The following is a 23,212-nucleotide window of genomic DNA, read 5'->3' on the forward strand; positions in this document are numbered from 1 at the left end:
CCCGTTTTTTTAAGAGGCCTGAAGAAAGCAAGTCACTCCAGAAACAAAGAGCCACATGGCGCTGGTCACAGCCCATGAGCTTCCATAAAAAAATGTTTATTAAAAAATGTTTAGGGGTAGCACGGGAGACCTCAGGGGTAGCAAGGGAGACCTCGGGGGTCGCAGGAGTGACCCCTGGCGACCCCCAAATGACGTCCCTAGTTTAATGCACTACTATTGGCCATACTCCGACAGAACTATTTTGTGGCTGTGGGTATCTAGAGTAGTGTAAACAAACGCAAGTGACTGCAAATATCGAGAGCCGGTATGTGTACAGAGCAGCCCAGGACGATGACCCTAGGAAAAGTGCACGTCACTAGGAGGTGGTGGAATTGTCTGCAAAGCTTATGGATTTTAATTGAAAGTTCAAAAAGTTCAGCTGTTGCCTGTGCTGCGAAACGTTTACTTTTCAATTTTGCGTGTGCACAAAAAAATACAAAAAAGACATTGTATGTGCACCTTGTATTTTTCAAATATGTTTATTACCCCTGCAAAAACAATTTTGAGGTTCTTGAAGGGAAAAGAAACCGTCAGAAGGTCCTTCAAAAATAAATAATGCCCTCAACTATAGGAACCTAAACATATTTTAAGAGTGTTCGTAAACACTTATTTTGAACACTTAAAAACTATTTTTCAGGGTCTTGCAGGGTAGAGAACACCCCCCAGAGCTCTTGGATAGTGACTTTTGCCTTGTGGCATGTGGCCCTGTATGAAAAGATGAGGGCGAGTGGCTGGGGGTTGTTAGTGGGATAGAGGGAGAGGCACATGCGAAACCTGTGTTCTTTATAGGTGCAGGTTTGGAAGTACGAAATTCTCGAGTGCTTCTATGCTTCTATATTTTTAGCGGTGACTTGTGAGAATATGTTTATCCTGATGGGAGATTCCAAGACTCTCAGTCTGGCTAAGCCACTGATGTGTGTGTTGGGCGATGAGTAGTAGAGTTAAGGAGAAGAGCTTTGTAGTACAACATTAATGTTGATCAAGTAACTTTTCCTCCTGTGGTAGATGTGTGGGGGGATTTGTGTATGTATACTGGACGAGATAGGAGATTTAGTAGTGAACCGGTTACATGCGGAAGAGGAAAATCGGTAATGTTGGGTACATGTAAGGGGCATAACTGCATTGGCATGCCATTTATACAGTGGGGCAACAGATATGATATGATATGGCATTTATAACGCGCCTATACACAAGTGTTTCAAGGCGAGACGAGGCAAGGGAAGGGGAACAAAGGGAGGACAGACATCGATCCTACTAGGCCAGGTGTCATTCAGATCGCGCAAGTGCATGGGAAGGGGGCAAGGGGGAAAGTGCGGGGGAAGGGACAGTGCAGTACATGGGCATAGAATAATAACAATAAGTAAAAGTAATGGCGAACAGGTGGCAAGTGCAAAGGTAAGTGCAGACGTCAGGTGTTAAGAGCTGGTAGTTGGAGTGTAGGGATACAGAAACAGTCCCCAAGTGCGGGGGTTACCAGGCAGGCAGTGCTGGTGTGTGTGAACTAGTGGGTGAGGAACCCAGGCCCGAGAACAGAGGGTGGCCAGGTCACCAGTGCAGATTCAGTTCAACCAGGAGGTCAGCAGGGGAGAGGAGGAGAAAAGGCAGAAGCAAAGAGAATGGTTTTGAGGTGCTTCCGGAACCGGAGATGGTTCTCCTCAAGTTTCAGGGAGGCAGATAGGCTGTTCCAGAGGGCGACCCCAGCCGAAGAAGGAGATCTACCACCCACTCGTTGCTTGGAGTAGTGACTGAACCTCAGGGAGTTGGAAGTGGATGAGCGAAGAGCTCGAGAGGGAAGATGTTTAGGAAGAGAGCCTTGAAGGTATTGAGGCCCCAGGCCCCAGAAGGCCTTGTGGACAATGCAGAGGGTGTTGAACTTGATCCTCGCAGCCACTGGGAGCCAATGCAGAGATTTCAGTCCTGGAGAGATACGCTACCCTGGTCTTGAGGCCAAGGACGAGTCTTGCAGTCCTTTTCTGGATGAGTTGCAGTGAGCGGAGAGTGGAGGCAGGCAGATTTAGAAAGAGGCTGTTGCAGGAGTCCAGCCTAGAGAGAACCAGAGCTCTGGAGACAGTGAGCCTCTGGGGGAAGGAGAGGAAAGGTAGAATACCTCTGAGGCGGTGCAGCTGGTAGTGTGACTTCTTAGAGACATCAGAGATGTGAGGAGAGAAGGAGAGTGTGGAGTCGAAGATGACCCCAAGGTTTTTTGCCTCGCAGGCAGGAGCAGGAGGGGGGCTAAGGGCGGCCGGCCAGAAAGTGACAGGAAAGGAGGGAGCGGGTGTGCCGATGAGGAGAATCTCAGTCTCACTGGCATTAAGGCAGAGGTCATTGGCGGCACACCACTCCTGGATAGCAGACAGACAGTCAGAAATGAGAGATGGGGAAGAGGTGGCCGAAGGTAGCCTGAAAATGAGCTGAATGTCGTCCGCATAGCACTGAAAGGTGGGACAGAGAGCGGCAATGCGGTGGGCAAGAAGTGCCAGGTATATGTAGAACAGCCAGGGAGAGAGGTAAGACGCCTGGGGGACACCGGAGGTAGAGAAGAAGATAGCGGAGAGGAAGGTCCCAAGTTGGACCTTGGAGGGTCGGTCAGTGAGGAAAGAAGTCAGCCATGCCAGCGCCTGTCCGGTGATACCCAGGTTATCACGGAGACATTTGAGCAGGATGGCAAGGTTGACCGTGTTAAAGGCAGAAGAGAGATCAAGCAGGAAGAGGATAACCTAGGAAGCCAAGGAACAAAAGACAGTGTGGCAACAATGTTACAAAAGGCAAGCACTTAATTTAGTGGGGCAACAATTAGTCTAGGGCAAACAGTCTAGAATATAAAAGATTAGAAAACAGTAAATATTTAATGTTGGGCAAACAGTTAATACAGTGGGCCAACAATCCACAGCAAACTATTAATTTAGTACATCAAGGATCAAAATGCAGTGGGACAACGATTACATTTAGGTTCAATAATTAATCAAGTATGCCAAGGAACAAAATACAGCGTGGGTGGCAATTAGTTTAGAGCAAAACAATGAATATAGAGGGGCAACAATTAATCTAGGGAAGAACAATTAATCTAAGATGAAAAGGAGCAAAATATAGTTGGGCAACAATGAGCAATTAATACAGTGGAGGAAGAAGTAATAGAGCAAAATCAATTAATTTAGGACATTTATTTTAATTGTATTTATTTTAACACTTATATAGCACGCTGAACCCTAGGGCATCAAGGTGCTGTTACAAAGCAATTTTTAAGCAGATTTAACATTAGTTCAGGTGTAGAGGGGGGGTCCCCTGTTCAATTTATACAAAGAGCCACGTTTTTTAGGCTTTCTGGAAGGCCCGGTAGGATTGGTCAGCTCGCAAGGGGGGCGGTAGTGAATTGCAGTGTTTGGCTGCCATAGTCCGGAAGCTTGTTCCGGCGGCTTTGGCCCTTTTGAATTTTGGCAGGACAAGACGGTGTGCGTAGGCTGATCTGGCCGATCTGGTAGAATGGACGTTGTGATTTTCTGTGTGAGGTACGGGGTAGAATTGGACAGGCATCTGTGGGTGATTGAAAGAGTTTTGAGAAAGGATCCGTTCACGAATCAGGAGCCAGTGGACATTTTTTCTTGCCGTGGTGATGTGTTCTCATTTCGGGATGTTGAGTGCTGCTCGGAGAGCGTTATTTTAAATAGCTTGCATGATGTGGATATTGCGCGTCGTGGGATGCTTACTGTAGCTGTGCGGATTTGTGCATAGAATCAAAATAAATTGCTCTAACAACTAAATCTTATACAGACAATTAATCTAGGTCGACATGGATTAAAATACAATGAGGCAATAATAATTAATCTATGGTAGAACAACTACTCTGAGGCGCCAAGGAACACAATACAGTGGGAGGGGGGACAACCTACGTCCTCTCTCCTCAGCCTCCTTCATCCTCCCTAACTCTGCTCAGTTCTGCTGACTGGTTCCCTGGTTCGCCTCCAGAGCCCTACAGGTCCTAGGCTCCCCCGCCAGTCTCTTGCACTATCCTCTGGGCTGTTGCACTAAGTTCATCATTCCTGCACTTTCAGCTTACACTCCATGAGCAGGCCATCTCTTTGAACTTAACCAAGGACCCGCTGGACTGGGCGCACTTATCCCCTCCCCTCTATCCCCCTTCCTCGCATTCCATCTGTACTCATGCATGACCTGAAGGTACTAGGACCAGTATGTTTGTTTGTGTTGCCCACCCCCCTTTTTGTCTCCCCTCCCTAGCATGTTTGCGACTGTAAAACTTGTGTGCTAGTTTTATGTCTGATCATATGGAAACTTCAAGCCCTAAAAATGATTACTGTATTCTCTTGCTCCCTTCCCGCCTTGAATCGCTTTGAAGCAGTCCATTTGTGTATAAGCGCTATATAAATATAAACAATTACAATTTACAATTAAGTATCGGGCAAAACAATTAATATATGTGGGAGCCAGTTAATATAGGGCAAACTCAATTTCTACAACATCAAGAAACTAATTATAGTGGTGTCAACAAAAGATCTAGGGCAAGGATTTAATACAGTGGGTGAACAGCTCATTTATGATGTGGTGCTTGGGGGCACATTATAGTAGGCAGGCATCTGTTACCTGGTTAGTGAGTGGTCTGGGGCACTTTGCTAAATTTTGTGGCAGCAGTGAGTCACCTGATGCCTTTGCCCTTCGCATGCTGCCAAGGCAAAGCTGCCCTGAGAGTTTGACTTTGCGGAAATTTGGAGACACATGAGTGTGAAGACAACCAATTAGGGTCAGGCAGACGGAGGGACAAAGGGGAGCATGGAAACAGCCAGTGTACGATTTTAAAGTCCCAATACATTGTGAATTGCGCTGCCTAGCCTCTAAATAGGGTCTCAGGATGGGGATGCCTCATCTTGTTTCCAAAAAAGAAGCTGATGAAGGCCACAAGCAGCACGGGTTCAGTGGAACAAAACCCCCTTCCTTCCTTCTCTCAGGTCATGTTATGACAATACATTTCATGAAACATACATGTCTTCATAACAAAGAAGTGATATGTATAGTTCGGGGAGGATAGCAAAGCACAGGTTTGATGTGTATTCATTCTCACATTGTATCCTCTCTTTTCACTCCATGAGATTATGTTTGGCTTAGAGCCCCACCTACCTCTATCAGCCACAACTAAAAGGCTCAAAGAAATATAAGTGGTTAAGTGAAGGTTACTGGAAACTGGTCTCAAATATAAAGCAAGGGTCATCCCAGTCAAGGAATGTCACTTTCGTACTGAATACTGCAGTTAAGAGTAAAAGATGTTATTTCTCATGTATAATATTTAGATTTTTGTTATCTTCTCTTCTGAATTTCAGTGTCCAGGGTGCAAATCATATGTGGAACGCAAGGACCTGACCAACCTGAGGGTGTTGTGTATAATCTGCAGATCAATGAACAAGGCAACTACTGAGTTCTGCTGGCAGTGCATGAGTCCTTGGAAAGGGGCTGGCACATCATCTGATCGATGTGAAAACCCAGGCTGTGCAGATCCTCGGCTGAAGATCCTAGAAGAATGCATCGTGAAAGACCTCCCAGGCAGTGAAATCAAAAACTGCCCTTCCATCCGAGCCTGCCCCACCTGCGGGGTTATGATTGAGCACAAGACGATGTGCAAGTTTGTTGTATGCATACAGTGCCACATTGAGTTCTGCTTTGCCTGTCTTGAGATTGGTACGGTGTGCAAGGCAAGTAAACCAAATGCTTGGTATAAAGACTGCACCAAGCCTATCGCTCCCAGGCAAACTAAGGTTCCAGTGTGGTCTCAGAGAGGCCAGCAGAGGCAGGCAAGCTTTAGAGCACCTGTACCTCCTCACATACCACCAATCCCGCCTCAGGTACTACCTGACGAATCCTGGTGTGTAATGTTGTAGTAAAGACACGATTGAGGGAGAAATGCACACGGCATTATGAACATATCTAAAAATGTGTATCTCTATATAAGAATACGATTGTTATAAACTTGAGCTCAAAGAATACACAAATGTAGCTGAAGCAATTTGTTGCTCAATGACTGCTCGTTGTTAATGTGGCTTAAATATAGACAACATTCATAATTGTACATTTTGTGAGAGAAAATAAAGAATGCATAACTATGGCTGTGTTGTGTGGTGTGAATACCCCTTCCCTTCTCAAGCTTATATGTGTACTTTTTAATTATATCTGTCAGCAAGTTTATATGACTCTATTCCACTTCTTTTCGGTGGTCTGTTAATTTGGTTACATTTTGCTTCCTTGCCATACTCCTCTTTAATATTGCTTTATCTGACTCATTTCATTTCGAGCCCATGAAGAAGTGATGGCTGATAGCTTTCTCCAATACCTAGTTTAATTGGGGATTTCCTTTTCATCGTAAAGATTCAGCTCATATTTTGCATTTAGTCCCTGTCTACCTTAATCCATTTCCTCTATCCATTTCTTTCTGACTACTCTCCAAGGTAGTGGGACGACAAAGCCACCAAAGCAATCTAAGTTCCATCTGTTCCGGTGCATGCCCCCACCATCCCTCCATTTGATTTGAGTCCCAGAGTATCCCAGTGCTTTCTGTCTATGAGATTTAGTGCATCTTACACCTGTTTTTCTTTTCCCTCACTCACTTTCTCATTAGTGGTATACATAAGAAGTTCCCTTTTCTGTCTCTTCCTTAGATCCCAGTGATAAGACACCACCTACATTGGTTGTCCCTCTCCTCACCTGATAGCATTCCCAATTTGCCTTAGTTTTTCTCTCTCTCGTGTATTCAAGTTCCAGTTTATCCTGTCATTTGTCTTTCTGTTATTGCATACCAGTTTAGCCCATTAGTGACACATTCTCATTCTCTTTTTCTTTCCTTTGTCTATGTTTACATGTGTTACTCCGCTGCCACTTTGTTCCATTTCAGTTCCAATTTACTCTGTATTTCTCTTTGATTCCCTTCTCAGTGTAACCTGTTTTCTCCATTTGACAGATATGTCATTGTGAACTTAGGTTTCACTTACCTTGTTGGTTCCTCCGTCTCAGCTCTTTCTGACTGCTATCTGTCACACAGCAGATATTGAATGACAAACAGGACAGTCCAGAGAATCGGGTTAACTTAAGGTTTTATTAATAAATGTGTACAGGATTGACCAAAATAAAGAAATAGTGTCTCAATTAACATAAAAGTTGTGAGGATGGTTCTTCTCGGTGGATAGTTCTGTGGGAAAACATATCCAAAAGGAAGTGTCACTTGTTAAATTAAGGTGTTCCAAAAAAGGTTCTGCCAGTGCTCAATAGGTCTGGGGCCCGGTGTCTCCAGAAAAATCCACACAATAATTTGTGAGCTCACGGTCTCAGATTTTAAGGTGTTCTGCAAACTATTTTCCACTGTTCTTGGACCTCCCTTTTAACTTGCGTTCTCTGTCCCAGGTTTCAGAGTTCCTGCACAATGTTCCCTCACAATTTCTTGGTCTTTTCTCCTTTGCTCTTAGCTCTGTACCTGTGGGTGGATTGTGTAAGAGGGGCCATGAGTGCAAGCCTCCCAAAACAGATTGGAGCCAGAGGACGAGAGGAAGCTGCCCTAAAACTGGGACCAGCTTCTCACTAGGTTGCACAGTTCCTTCTTCTCTGTTAGGGTTCTGCTCCCCCAATGACCAGGGCCGATTCCTCTCTCCTCCCAGTCGCCTGACCTCAAGTTGTGCTCCCGCAAAGTGTTTTTCTCTATTATATACTTTCTAGCGGTAGCCCTTTTTGTCTTCGGGTGTGCTAACTTCTTTTCACCAAAACGTCCCTCTACACCTCTCTGTATTACTGCCTGCCTTAGTCCTTTACTGGTCTCAGTTTCCACCTATTCACTTCTTGAGGTAACCCAAGGATTCCCCCTCACTTCTTTCTGACAGTTCCTCTTTCAGCTTCCAGAGGTATCTCCACTCCCCCACCTCCTTCAACACTCCCTCTTCCCACTCTGATTAACTTTCCTCTTTTTCATTTTCTTTCCTTATCCATCTTTCATCACTATATTCTTGTACCAACTTCCTCTCCTCCTCTCAACCTTTTTCATCCCTTTGTTCCCCTGTGTTACAACTCTTGATATGATCCATCTCTGTTAGAACTCTCCCAACTTCTTCCTATCTGTGTGTGCCCTTCCCTGGACTTACCTTCCCCAACCTCCTGGGCCCTCCTGCTCCCCGCTCACTTGACTAACTTCCTAGGTCCTATGCTTCAGTGTCCTGCTTTCTACTCCTTCTCTAGCTTTTTCTCTTCCCCTTTCCATCCAGCTCTTTGAGCTCCCTCCACCTCCTATTGACTGATCCTTTGAGTTTTTCCAGGGTTTTGGCTCCTCCTTCCAGCCTTCCTTTGGTGGAATGGGAATCAGTCGTGGTAGATAGAATGGGGACTGGCTGCCGGGCTTCAAACCTGGGCCTGGCTTACAGCGTTAGTGTGGGACTTGGGATTGGCTTGTCCCTCCCCCTATGTGGATATCCTTCTGCCTAACAAACACTAGCTCTGCCTCCAAGCCTTTCCCTGTGATAACGGAAGTCAGGTGTGCTGTACTGGAATAGGCAACATGGGATTTGTAGTTTTCTAGGCTTGACTCGGTCTCCATTCTCTGCTGCACTGCAACTTCAGGAATCTCCATAATGCTGTTCTTAACTCCCTCTTGATTTTAGGTTGCTGGCTGGTTTTCTCTGGGATACCCTGGTCTAGTTTAGGTCCCCCTCTTTGAAGGTTTCTACAGGGGGATCAGGATCTGTGCAAGGTGAGCCTAGTATGCCAGTGTTGCCGATTCAGTAGGAAAGCTCCTTGATTTTCTTTAGGTGTCTCGAGTAGCTACAGATATCCTGTGAAATAAGTGCCCCTGCCTTCTGCACATGGCTCATTGGGGTCAGCCCAGGCATCCTCCTAATGCTGACTCTGAGATTGGCCTAGTGTCACTTCTGGCAGCACCAGGCTCCCTTGGCAACCACCACCGTCCACCAATGCGGTCAGGCAGGGCACCTCCTCATATACCTTACACCTATGTTTATCAGGCACTGGGTGTCTTGGCATGTGGGCCTGCCAAACACAACCACAAAAAAAGGAATTCTATTGCTTAGTTAATAAGGCATGGGTCAGATGCGGCATCCTGGTGTTGAGAACATTTATCACACTAGTCCCAAAAGCTTATGACACCAGAATCACACATCAGTCAGTTCCCTCGGGTACTACGATGGGTTTAGTGTGTGTGGACGTGGCAAGCTTAGACACATGTATATTTGCAGTGTTTCTTGCCTCAGCTGTTTCTCAATATATGGCTAAGAATTAGAATAAACATATCAATATATTACTACAAGCATTCTCAAGAGCAAAGGTTGAGAGACCCAGATGTTCAGTACAGGGCTGTAATGGTGGCCAACTGGTAGGATTGCATCATTCAATGATACATTGTTAATGTAATATTGATCCAGCATGATCATGTGTTTTACCTTCCCAGGTTACTTAAATAAAATGGAATTCGGTCAATAAAAAGTTTGGGAAACTGTATTATCGTGATCTGAATTACATTAAAGCCATAATAAATGTGTACCAAGATAGATAATATCAGAAATAATATGTTCACAGTGGTATGTGCCATGAACTCTGTAATGAACATAAATATGTTTTTTGTCTATGGACTGATGGGTGAAATAAGCATTAAATGAATACACATGTGTAGGTTCTATGAGGAGCTGGATGTAGGATCATCAGCGAGCATATACCTTCTTATATCGTTGTAATACGTTTATTTCTGAAGAAACCTCTTGAATCAACTATGAATAGATGATGAAATAAATGAGTCCATATATTCAGTCTTGTGAAGTCTTTAAGTAAGTATATTTACTTGAAGTCAAATTTTAAGTAGTCTTCCATTGGCTGTGAGAGGGTTAAGTGGCTGCGCCAACGCAGCCTTTTGCAAGCAAGTCTCTGCACGCTCTTTCCATCCCGTCTATCCTTAGGTGAGTTATTAGGTACTCGCATTCCCATCACTACACACTTGCCCAACACTATCAACAGCACTGTAGTGATGAGCACTTCCACTCTCCAGCAGTGGTGGAACTTGAAGTCCTTTGTTGGAGGCAGCACCTGTAGCTTCCAGACCATGGCTGAAATGCAGACACGCCCAGGCTCTTGGTGTTGGACCTCAGCATGGAACAGTTAAGGTCCATGCTCCCAGGAAGCAGCACCACAGCAGTCTGGAACCTGCACTGTGTGCATATTGAAGTGACCTTGATGTATTGGTAAGTCTACCTTTTCTAGATTAGTGGGCAATTAGGCCAGTGGGTAATTGTTCGTATCCAATTAGATCCATTCTCTTCACTGTAAGTTAAGTTACCGCCTGGGTCGTACCCTTACCACCATGGTGTAAACTATGTTTACACCATGGTGGATGGCGGATTTACCGCCCCATTCCAAGGTGAGTGGAGCGGTAAATCCCCATTTCCCATTTTACCCTTCCGCATTCCCATTTTTGCCCCATAGGGCATAATGGGAATGGGGAAAGGCGCTAATTACGCCACCGTAAATTACGGTGGCGTAATTAGCACCAAGGTCCCTTTGCGGCATGGGTTTTAACACCTGCAAAAAGCAGGCGTTAAAATCACCATCCCGCAAAGGGACCTTGGAATCAGGCGTTAAGGGTCGGCGCCGTTTACGGCGCCGTAAACCCCTTAACGCCTGGGTCCTAATGAGGGCCTATGTCTTCCCAATCCTTCTGGACCAGTATAGTGGTTGATTTTTTCGTCCCGGAATTCTCCTTAATCAGATTATCTAGACTAGCCAAATCAGTGGAGTTGTCGCTATCATCCGCCATCATTCTGCTATATGAAGGACAGGTTGATCCACCCTTTTTGCGAATGCCTAGCTTTAACGCTCAGACTTTCTTGGTATAAAGCCATTATTTTAAATTTTATTTTTGCTAGCACCACATGGGCCAGAATAATACGCTCTTTGTAATTATATTACATTTCAAAAACAGGAAATGTATGGAGGCTTCTTATGCTATTGTGGTGGATGACAAAAATCTATGCACAGACTCCTCGTCTGTAAAAATTGGCTACAGAATTCTTGGAACACATAACTGCATTCAATTTGGCTTAGAAGGTCGCTACACTCATTTAAGGAGCCATATATTTGAATTTCCCATTGTAAAAAACATTTTGATTTCTGGATTCTCAGCCCCCACCCACATGTGGTCAAGCCACTCTAGTGCGTTTTCCAAATAATTTCCCTTTCTGCTTCTAATAACACACCAAGCTACTCACTCTTGTTCAGAAATACACCAGGAAGAACTTTTCACCTGATCAACAATAGTATGCCTGGATGCTGCTCCAGAAGAACTGGCATGTGGGAGGTATTCAGTGAATGCCAGGATGTCTGATGTTAGTGAGGCCCGGAAATGGTGGTTCAATTCAGTGATAGTAAATGCCAACACATCATACCTCCCTGCTTCAATGATGACCAAAACCTATTAAAACAACTCTATCACCAGGTAAAGCAGAAATGGCTGATACATTATGATCTGGCCAATAATAATCTGTACAAACAAGTGCAGACCACTTTAAAAAAAAAAAAAAAATCAATGACATCCGACAAACCATCCAACAGAGGCCAACCAGCAGCGACATACAACCAAACGAACCGAACTCAGAACCACAGCACAAACTCAATAACTTTCCTGAAATATCAGCAGAGGCATTCGCAATGCTGGTAAAACACAGCAAGAAAGCGGGCTCACCGATGGATCCCTGTCCCCGGACATCTACAAATCAATCCTCACACAAGGAACGCCAGCAGAATACTTCAGAAACCTTCTAAATCTATCACTAGCAACAGGAACCGTACCAAGGGTCTTCAAATCGGCTTACATCAAACCACTTCTGAAAAACACAAGCAGGGACGTAGATGATTTCTCCAACTACAGACCAATCTCCAACATCCCCTACCCAGCCAAACTCCTCGAAACCTACGTATACAAACTAACCCAAGAATACGTTGAAGAACACCACCTGCTAGACCAAGCTCAAGTCGGCTTCAGACCCACAAGAGGTACAGAAACAGCACTACTATCCATCTGGGATGACCTAAAAACAAACGCAGACTCAAACACAACATCAGCCCTTATTCTGCTCGACCTCTCTGCAGCCTTCGACACAGTTAGCCATGACACCCTAACCAAAAGACTAGAAGACATAGGCATAACAGACACAGCGCTACGCTGGACTAAATCATTCCTAGCAGACAGAACTGAAACCGTTTTGATCAAACCCTTAAAATCCACCCCACGAGTCAACGACTGTGGAGTACCACAAGGATCCTCACTATCACCACTGTACTTCAACATCTACCAAACCCAGTTATCAGAATCTTCAAGAAACACAACATCAAATGCTACAACTACGCAGACGACACTCAAATCATCTACAAGATCGAAGACAACTAAGCCTATCATTCAAACTTAACCGACTGTTTAAAAGAAGTCTTTAACTGGATGAATGCCAACAACCTGAAAATCAACCCAGGAAAAACAGAAATCATGATCATATCCAAAGACCAAGAGAATGAAACCGCCATCCCGTGGCCAACGGAAATGGGACCTGCACCATCACCATTTAAGGTAGTAAAAACCTGGGAGTCTTGATGGACAACACCCTAACCTCTTAGAACCGCAAATAAACGCAACAGTCAAGAAATGCTGCTTCTTCCTCCTCCACATGGCAAGAAAAATACTACCTTTCCTCTCCTTCACACACAAAACACTCACTATCGTCGGCCTCATCATGTCAAGTATCGACTATGCAAACAGCCTCTACCTTGGTATAACGGAATACCTACTGAAGAAGCTACAACGGATCCAAAACACAGCAGCCAGACTACTCCTCAAACTATCCAGAAGAGACCACATCACCCCGGCCCTAAAAACACTACACTGGCTCTCAGTAAAACACTGCATCACCTTCAAAACAATGTGCATAACGCACAGGGCAATCTGCGGACAAGGAGCAGAATTCCTACAAAAGAAAATAACAATCTACAAGCCAACGAGACCACTCGGGTCAACCAACGAAATCCGACTGGAACTAAAACCTTACATCAAGAAAAAACTCTGAGGCAGCGCCTTCTACCACTTAGCCGCGAAAACCTGGAACAACATCCCAAAAGTAATAAGGAACACCAAAGATCACCTTAAATGCAGAAAATTACTAAAAACCTGGCTCTTCAACACCAGAGACTAAAACCGAAACAGTAAGACAAATGACTCAACAGGAAAGGACATTTACAAGCCCCTAGAACCGACAGAAGTACTCTGAGCACCAGTAGGGCTGACGCTGGACACGGGTCCACCTGCGAGACCCAGGGAGACGGAGGCAACAACCCCAGCCAATCCTTACCATCCCCCACCGCCCGTACATCTACAACTAGATACCACGAGGTTGTGGAACGGACGAGATACCACCAATCGCCACACAATCTGAAGTATGGACACTAGCAGGTACGCTGGGCATGTGGATGGGGGTGAGGAGCATGCAAAGTTATTGATTAAGAGGACGGAGGGGACAGCTAAATGCTCAAGGGGCCTCTAATGCAAAACGGGCACCTTCTGAGGCACAGGGTGCGCAAGCACCCCGTCGTGTATGATTACACGAGCCCAACTGGTCAATCCAGGGTGGAGTTACCAACTAACCAATGCCACTAACAATTTCCTTCTCTGCATACACCTCTCAAACTCCAAACCAAACACAACCACAAACCTCCAGCACAACAAACCGCACGAACTTCACTACACTGCAACAACAAAACAAAAACACACATAGACCCGCACATCAGCACACGACGACTACCGGACGCATACACCCCAGGCCCAGCCGACGGAACCACCGGCCTGAGGCTGCCAACAGCACATCACTGCAATCCTGCACTTTTCCAGCCTTCACCCACTAAACCACCTCTCCCTCCCTCTTTCAGAGCCGCCAGAGCGCCAGGGGACCACTCCGGTGGTGATAGTGCGCGGTACAAATGTCCTTTAACATTAACATTAACATTAACAAAGAACACATCAAAAAGATCATAAAGCAGTCTGGCAGGGTAAACCGTCCTATTGGCACACTGTTGGTTCACAGCCCCCCCTCCCACCACTTCCTGTCTGGTCTGGCAAATATGTCGACAGCTGCTAGTCCCCAGTGGGATGCCAGGTCTATCTCTTTCCTTTTCGCGCCCATCTTCCCTGAGGTGATGATAAATAGTATCATAAACCTGAAATCCACAGAGTCAGCTATTAATCTCATAACGACTTGCGTCATCCATGAGTGTGCGGAGGCCAATACTCCTTATGTGACAGATAGCTAGAATGATTTGTTAATGGAGGGTTTGGTACCATTGGATTTCTTTTTTAAAAGAACTGATCAAACCACTACTATCAATTTTGTCTACCTTTCAATCCATTGACATTCTAACCTCTCTGGCTTTGATGCTGAAAAGTGAAATACAGAAACATCTTAAGGCACACCTTGACAATCAGTATCTGTTGATCTCCATTCATTCTGCATTCAGACTCCTTAAGGGTACTGAAACTGCCCTGGTGTAAGCGTGAGATAATGCTCTAATGCCTGCTGGCAGTGGCAAGTCTCCCCTGCTGATCCTACTTGATCTCTCTTCATCCTTCAATGAGGTTGACTATGACATCTTGATCAGTATCTGAGAGGCTGTTCACATCATTCTTAGATGGTTGATGGTTCTGCAGTCACTCTTAGTCAGTTCACCTTGATCTAGAGCAAGAACACATCATGTTCCGCAGGGTTTTCTGCTGTCTCCCATCCTTTTCAACATACATATATACTATACATTTAAGATAAAACCTGTTTGCATTGACTTTTCCCAACATTCCATTGTTACTAACTTTAGACTTGCTGGACAGATTTAGATGACATTTTCCATAACAAATGCTTGCTATGGGCTCCACTGAACTGGATATTTGTGGACAATGGGTTAAATGGTTCAAAACGTATTAAGAAAAAAAACAGCTGTTTCAGCCTACTCCTCTTAATTTTCCCATTCAGAAAGAGATACTTCCATTTAACACATGTAGTGCAAATACTGCTGGATAGATGGGCACCAAATAAGCAACAACTTGGGCACAAATCGCTGTAGATGTACCTATTGTTGGTTTGGAGTAAAACTGTACGATATGTTTTGGTCAATGTATATATATCATGTCCGGTGGACACATTGATCTAATGCCCCCAATTTATACCATCCCACCTCTCAATTCTGGGCAAGAAACTGGTGGTTTTATCAAAACTCGAATTTATTTAAATAAAGACATTAAAGGTAAAAGTAAATCAAAGGTAATATCCAGCTTTGTGCAAGGGAAGTCAACACACTACACAATCACAGGCAGCTGGTCTACAAAAACAGAAAAAACCTGCCTGCATGTATCTCACACAAATACTAATTTACAAAATCAATTATATATCTGCATTAAGTTCTAAAATACAATAGGTCTGCTGATTTCAGTCCTACCGCTTATCGGATAATATTTCAACACTTCCTTTCACTTAAAACATTTCCAAATTGGGGCATGGCCAAGATGATGGAGAGGGGAGACACATCCTGACTCTGCTCCGGACCCTCTTCAGCTGGAAAGGCATTTAAATGCCCAACTCCATGAATTGAGGGGCAACACCCATGCCGGGCGCAGATCCGAGAGGCCATGTGAAGGGCCGAAACTAAATTAAAGATGGAAGGCCACAGCCTTCAGCCACGGCCACAGAAGATCATAGCAGACATAGCGAGTCAAGACCGCGCCCCGGCGCGAAGAGAGTGCACACTCTGTTGAAAAGACTGGTTGTCCTCCACATCATACAAGGAGCTGGTAAAATCAGATGACAAGCTGTGAGCGGATGAGGGAATAGCAGGGGATGAAGAGATACCTTGAGGGAACCCCATGGGAGATCCTCAGGCGAGTCAGTGCTGCAGCAGTCTAGATGCAACACAAAAGTAAGCAAAATGCTGTTCCTCCCCCCATGGGATCCCTTCCCCACCTCAGGAGAGTGCACCAGACACCGGGGTGGAGAGCTGATGAAGGGAGGAGGCAAGGCTGAGTGAAACGTGCCCAGGGAGGCTGGCAGTGAAACCCTTGACGTCGGAGTCTAGGGGGTGCCTGGCTGGAAACCTGTTGCAGAGCCGCAACGGACCAGGAGCAGCCCAGCAATAAAGAAGCTTCTACTGCTGGGGTCCTCTGATTCCCCTGACAATCACAGTTTTCCATTCACCTCCCCAGTTGGGGGTGCATCGGTTACCGGGGGGTAGTCAGAGACACGAGGCACCACCTATCATGAAAGCCACGGTAGGGTGAATCTGAGCTTGGAAGCTAACGATGAAACCCTTGTCTGGGAAAATCACGAGGAGATGCCTAGGACAAAGAATGAAAGCAACTAGGAAGGTCATACAGATAACAGACTACCACCAGAAACAAGCTGGAAACAGGAACAACCCTGTGAGAAAGCGCCACATTTTCACAGTTCCTTCGACCCAGGATTACTAGATTAAACAAACAGATAAAGGAAGGAATGGAAGCATTCTTGGACCAAACCAAGAAAAGCTCAATTCAGATAGAAGATGCAGCTAGCGGACATCTGACCGAGAGAGCCCAAGCCAGCATTGATTCCAGTAAAGGGGAAGCTTGCTACCCAAGAGCGTGTGTAAATCCCATATTACCCTAAACTATGGCAAGTCAAAACAGCAAAGAAAAGACCACACAAAGAGAAAAACACAAACACAAAACTCACTACGGAACTCGCCTGTAGCCGCCGGGATAGAAGGACCCTGCATACAACTGGGGGAGCACCTGAGGCTAGAAGAAGACAGTGTAGATCGCCAAACAAACAGATCTATTTATGGAAACGTCCATTCAAAGCTAATCCTGAGGAGCTGTGATGATAAGGACTGTGCTCACATACTAAGAGCTTAAACAATGGGGGATAAACTGAAGCCACAAAAATGGCATATGGTACTGGCCGATCACCCTGACGGGTAGAGATGGAGGAGGGGAAAAGTTTATAATGGAGGGAAAGGAAATGCCCTGTTCAAGGGGATGGGGGAAGTGGGAGGAGAAATCTCTTTTAGGACCCAATGCTTGGGGAAAGCAGACAAAAAATGAGAGAATACAAGGCAAAGCAGACGGATGCAGTGAGAATGACATCTGCATGCAAAATGATTGAAGTAGGGCACACAATCTAGTCCCTCTATATCAAAGGTCTCAATTCCCTGAACAAGAAGACTCAGTTGTTTAGGGAACTGGTCAAAGAACAAGTCCACATAATTGCCCTTCAAGAAATCCAACTCGAGGCACTGGATAACTGTAGGCTAAGACATAAGACCTAGCCACTACAATTGTTTTCATCAATTGATTAATATAGATTTTGCAGAACACTAAATGAACTAAAGAGTTAAAGGCACCAAGAAGAAACCTGAAGGAGCTGTACACATTGGAAGACTGCCCATTAAGAAAAGATAGCATGTAATGAATGGAAATCAGTGAAAAAGAAATTGTTTTTGGCCTTGAAAACGACCTAGTGTCGAAACACGTGTTGGCTGTGATATGAAAATAAACTTAAAACAGAAGGATTATCTGAGGATTTAATTGACATTGACCTTATTGTGCATTATAGAGACATTATTTTGTCATATAACATATGTAATAGTAGCTAAAATCTACAGGCTCAGCGCAACTCACCGGCCCCACCAACCACTGTGTAACCATAATCCTCTCCTCCGTACCTGGGGCTTGGGATTGTGGGGATTCTTCGTCAGCAAAAAGTTCTGCCTTTCTGAGTAATATAATGAGGAATGGCTTCAGGGTAGTCTGGTGGACAGCTAAAAAGGAGTGGACAGCTAAACAGGAGGTTTACCTACTGAAGGAGGTCATTTGTGCCTGCAGAGAGGAGATTTAAACCTGCCTGGAATACTGCACTAACCCAGGAGACATTATAGATACCTTCTCTCAGATAATTACACACTGTGGGGCTTCTGAAATCACTACGTTCTCACATAGAGCGTCCCGCCAGAGCAAGGAAGTCATGCCTCCCTCAAGCATGCAAGGAAAAGATGGAACCCCTACTGCGGGCTGTAAAATGTCATCCCCCTGACATCTGCTGCATAAGAGAGATGTGATGCGCCTTCAAAGATGAAATAGCAAAGAGAAGGGTGGAGATAGCAGACGATAGTTGAGAAAACAGTAAAGATTTTTGGCTCATAGTTTCAAGGAACACTAATGTTCTGGACATAGGCGTAAGGGAGCTTCCCGAGATCCACAAAACTGAAAAGATGTGGTAGATCATTTTCAGGCTTTGTACGTATGCAACACTGACGGACCAACTACAGTAGCGGCAGGCCAACTGCCGACGGGGAAATGTTTTTAAGGTGGATGAGGTGAATCATGTGATTTCCAGGGAAAGGACTCACAAAGCACTGAGGCTAGATATGATATGATATTTGATTTATATCGCGCTCATACACAAGTTTTTCAGAATGCGACCAAGCAAAGGGAGAGGAACAAGGGAGAACAAAATAAACAACGATCTTACTAGGCCCAGTGACATTAAGAACACGCAAGTGCATGGATAGATGGTGTGTCTAATGATATTTTTCTGAGATAACCGGACCTATGGACTCCTATTTTGGTCCAATTCTTCAAAGCACTTATTTCTACAAACACAATACTACCGAATTGGTATACTGGGATTTTTGTCCCAATATTTAAAAACGGTGACCTAGCAGACCCACATACCTACCGGCCCGGCACATTGAAATTGTTGGCAGTCATTCTGTTGAAAAAACTGAAGGAATGGATTCATGAGAACAACGTTCTCTCAGACACGCAATTGGCATTTAAGCCAGGGACTGGCACTATTTACCAGGGCCTGAACCTCTATTTAATTTTAACTAAATATGTCAACATTTTGGACGTTCCTGTCTATGTGGCCTTTATAGATCTGAGCTCTGCCTTTTACCACATATCGCTCGCCTGTTCACAACTCCTCCCCCCACCCACTTCCCCTCCTTCCTCCCAGCCTCTTCCACATACTATGTCTAGCTAGGATATATATTACATTAATTGAACTTCTCACCAAGTCTCGATCCCGCAGATTGTGATGGTGTATGTGTCTGAGTTTGGGAGTCATCACGTGTCGGGGAAGCCAGTTCTTGTATCAACTGTCTCCAAGCCGCTAACTCCATGGTTTGTTCCTCCTGGCCCCAACGGGATGCCTCGTGCCACACAGCAGTTTCTGTCAGTGCCCATTTCTGGATGTCCTTCAACCACACACCTATGACTGGGCCGTAACAAGCCTTCCACCCCATTGCTATCCTGCGCTTTGCTAGCATGTATGCCAGATCTCTCCGTTTACTTGCATTTCTGGCCTTCTTCGGTCTCTGAAAGATTCCTAGCAAGCACGCCTTGGGGAGACCAAGTCTGACGACAATCCAACCTTAGTTAGGGTCCGGGCCACTTCCTTTCAATATTGACGTATTTCCGTGCAAGCCCAGAACATGTGGATCGGGTCTGCATTAATCAGGCCGCATTTCGGACAAGTTTGTTCTGCTGCGTTATAAAATTTTGCAATTGTATTCGGAGTTAAGTATGTTCTATGAGTGACATACAGCTGGATTAGCTGTAGTTTTGCATTTCTGGACACTTTCTTGTGGTACCCTATAGTCCTACCCTAGGCAGCGTCCGACAACTGCTCTTGAAAATCTACTTCCAAACACTGCTGCATCCGTATTAGATTTCTATCTGGCCTCATCGTCAGTAACTCATACAATCTCGATACTGCGCGTCCATCTCCAGAGATATCATAGTGTTTCAATTGTTTCATCTTCTTCCCATATGCCCTCTACTCTTGGCCATTTCAATTTTATTCTATGGAGAAGTGTAGCATAGGTTATGTGTTGCCCCTCCCTAACTCCTGATTCCAAGACGACCTCGCTAAAGGTCATCAGCCGTGCTTCTTTCAGTATATCTCCCAATTTTGCCACCCCGCTAATCTCGCAGTATTTCCGAACATTCAGCCGTAGTTGCTCATCTTCTCTTTTTAGCATCACTAGTGGGATCTGGGGTGAGTAGGGTGTTCCTTTACCCAGTAAACAGCAGGCTCTATGCCACATCATCATGCCTAGTTTCAGCAACAGGGGGGGCTCGGGATCTCGTGGCGCTATGGTCCATATCATTTCCTTTAAAAAGAATGGAGTGCATGCCGGTTGTAGTAACCTCGTGTCTAGGGTCTGTTAAACTGTCAGCCAGTACGTGGCAAACTGTAGTTGGCACGCCACAAAATACCCTTCAAAGTCCGGCTCTTTTATACCTCCCTGTTCGTATGGTCTCTGCAATTTCCACAGCGACATCCAACACCTCGAGTTGTGCCACAGGAAGCTCTGCAAGTAGTGTTCAGAAGGCTTTGGGAATATTAAATGGAACATTTGTAAAATAATGAAGCCGCCTCGGAAGCACTTCCATTTTCAACAGTGCGGCCAAAATTTCATAGAGTTCTCGATTTTTGTTCACCGCCTTCAGCGTGTTCTGCGCATGTTCTATTTTAGGGTGTGGAAAATGTCTACTCCGAGGTATCTGAATCAGTGCTTTAAGTGGGGGATAATGCGTCCTGCCAATGTTGTGCACCTTTCAAGCCACCTTTTTATAAACATAGAAATATGTAACATTGCTATGTTTATAAGGCTTGAAAAGTACACAAACCATAGTAGTATGCATACAAATATATAAATGCTCACATACATTTATATATTTGTTTGCGCACCTTACAATGATTTGTGCACGTTTTAGGCCACGCCCACAATGCAAGCCATGCCCCCAAACGAGGGCCCCCCGTCAATTTCTACCCCACTTAAAGCACTGATCTGAATGTATCGATTTCCCATTTAATCAGTAACTTTGGTAACCCGCCCTCAGTCTTCCCTCTGTACCCTGCAAGGGGGAACAAGTTTGACTTCTGGGTATTTATTGTAATCCCAGAAAGGTCCGAAATAACGCTCAAACACGTCTAATATGTATTACAGATTGTCTCAGGTTGTTTTATGTAAAGAAGCATATCATCCGCATACAGGGAGATCAAATGCGTGTCACACAGTTTTCTGATACCAGCAGTCTGATATTCCTTCCCTAGATATACCGCCAGCAGCTCCAAGGCCAATATAAATAACATAGGGCCGTGCCTTTGCTTAACCTCCATTGCTCTGATATAGTGGAGCCTGTCTTGACTCTCGCCATTGAGTTGCTGTATAGTACCTTTACCCATTGGATATATGTGGGGCCTATACCAAACTCTTTCAATACTGCTAGTAGCCAAGCGCACCTGACTGTGATGCTGGAAATGCATTGGAGGGACAGGGCCTCCATGTCCTTGTCCTGTAGTCCTTTTATCAGGTGTGTTCTGTGCTATTTTATGCCTGGCACTGCAGCTCTTCCTCTTTTTGGTTTGGTGTACAGACACTTGAGATACCCTTATGGCACCCATGGGTGGGGGTACAACCCTGTAACCCTAGTGTATGTTTTTGGGCACTTGTGTGCGGCCCACAGAGCAGGGTATGGGCTGGTGGCAGCACCATGCTGAATTTAACAGGTGCTATGAGTATCCTACATTTTGGGATACCAGGCCCTGCCATTGGAATCAGTTGATTCCTGATAGAAGACAAGATGGCCCCTGTGGCCTCTTCCTTTCTATTGCCTATTACCTTGTTTTCCCAAAGTCCTGGAAAGCTCTGACTCTGTCCCTCCCCCCTGACTGGCAGTTGGGTGGATGTTCCATATATGGTATTGTGGGGCAGTCCAGGCCAGACTGGCCGGAGCCTTCCCAGTGACTGTATGTTGTGGGTACACCCTTGGGGTGGGACCTGGGTGAATGGAATGTGTGACCAATATGCACTTCATGTTATAGGTGTCTGGTTTCTGGTATGCAACACAATGAATGAGACAGCCCTACCCGAAACTGGTATGAATGCAGTGTGGAGTGTTGAATGGTTGGGTACTTGTCCCAATACACATTCCTTGTTGTGAGTGTCTGGAGGGAAGTGAATGGCCTTCATGCACTGTGAGCCTGATTGACTGCCTGCCTGCCTGAATGCCATTCTGAATGATTGGTTGCCTGAGTGTGACCCAACAGAGTGAATGAGAGACCAAACAGTATAACTGGGGACCTCTCACTGATGGAAATCGTTCAGAACCTGAAGTCGAAACTTGATGCTTATTCTCCAAGCCGAGCCGGAAGAAGGTGGTTAACTTCTGTTTCCCTTCGACGCAATCTGAAAGCTGCTGTGCCTTCAAAAAACGGATCCAAGAGACGACCTGGCTACGAGACCTCTTCCCTAGCTACGAGGGTCAATCGAAAGACTGTCGACCGTAGATGGGGACCGCCGAGGAAACTGAAGAGAAGTACCCAGACATCCGTCCACCTTCGTCAACCAGGGTTCGGAGGATCGCCGTAACCGCTGGAGGCCCATCGAAGCCGTGTTGATCAGAAGCGGGGACCGCTTGATGCCGTGCCGCTGACGACCGGAGCCGCAACGCTTCATTGCCTAAGAACACTTTGAATCAAGGACTCCCTTGCTCATCACCGTCGACCGCTTTGTCCCTCTGGAGAGAGGAGAATCTGCTGGTGGGTTTCCGGCCACCCGAAGACCACAAACATGCCAACGACCCGACGCCCTTGCTGGGTCAAAGTTCTTCATTAACTCTTATTCGCAATGAACTATCATCGTCGAGGTGCACTGCACGCCTCATCTTCGCAGGACATCCATGACCGAATAGTCGACGTGCACCGCCAGGACCGAAGCTGCTGCCTCGACGCCTTTGTTCACCTTTTCTTCGTGGGATCTCGACGATCCGTGGCTCCTGCCTTAAAGGGATTTCAATCACGAAGGATCCGTCAATGACCCAACGTTGAAATCTGCTAAACCAGGTACTTTGGGGTAGTAGAACCTTTATAGAAGGAAATAAGACTCTTATAAGCAATATATGGACTGAGCTTGTCTATTTACTTTATTTACAGGTTGCCCAGGTGGGGGGATCCTCACACAGAACTGTGTCTAGGTAACCGGGCCACTATTCTCCCAATTGTTTAATGGCAGAATATAAAATCAACTTGTTTTCCTCCTCAAGTCTATTGTTGGTTCACATTATTAA

At 45.4% G+C, this 23,212-nt stretch overlaps 2 protein-coding genes across 2 annotated transcripts in view; one reads left to right on the plus strand and one right to left on the minus strand.

The window, feature by feature from the left end:
- The window catches only part of LOC138491617 (E3 ubiquitin-protein ligase DDB_G0292642-like), a 150,167-nt gene extending 144,022 nt beyond the window's left edge, over positions 1–6,145 (plus strand). The window contains exon 4 of the mRNA XM_069618242.1: positions 5,367–6,145. Coding sequence (XP_069474343.1) covers positions 5,367–5,921 — 555 coding nt within the window. The 3' untranslated portion in view covers positions 5,922–6,145. The remainder of the gene's footprint in view (positions 1–5,366) is intronic.
- The window catches only part of LOC138491618 (E3 ubiquitin-protein ligase DDB_G0292642-like), a 536,293-nt gene that overhangs the window by 451,219 nt on the left and 61,862 nt on the right, over positions 1–23,212 (minus strand). The window lies entirely within an intron of this gene.

The sequence above is a fragment of the Ambystoma mexicanum genome, chromosome 10, assembly GCF_040938575.1.
Source record: "Ambystoma mexicanum isolate Mex_15411 chromosome 10, UKY_AmexF1_1, whole genome shotgun sequence".
NCBI lineage: Eukaryota > Metazoa > Chordata > Amphibia > Caudata > Ambystomatidae > Ambystoma > Ambystoma mexicanum.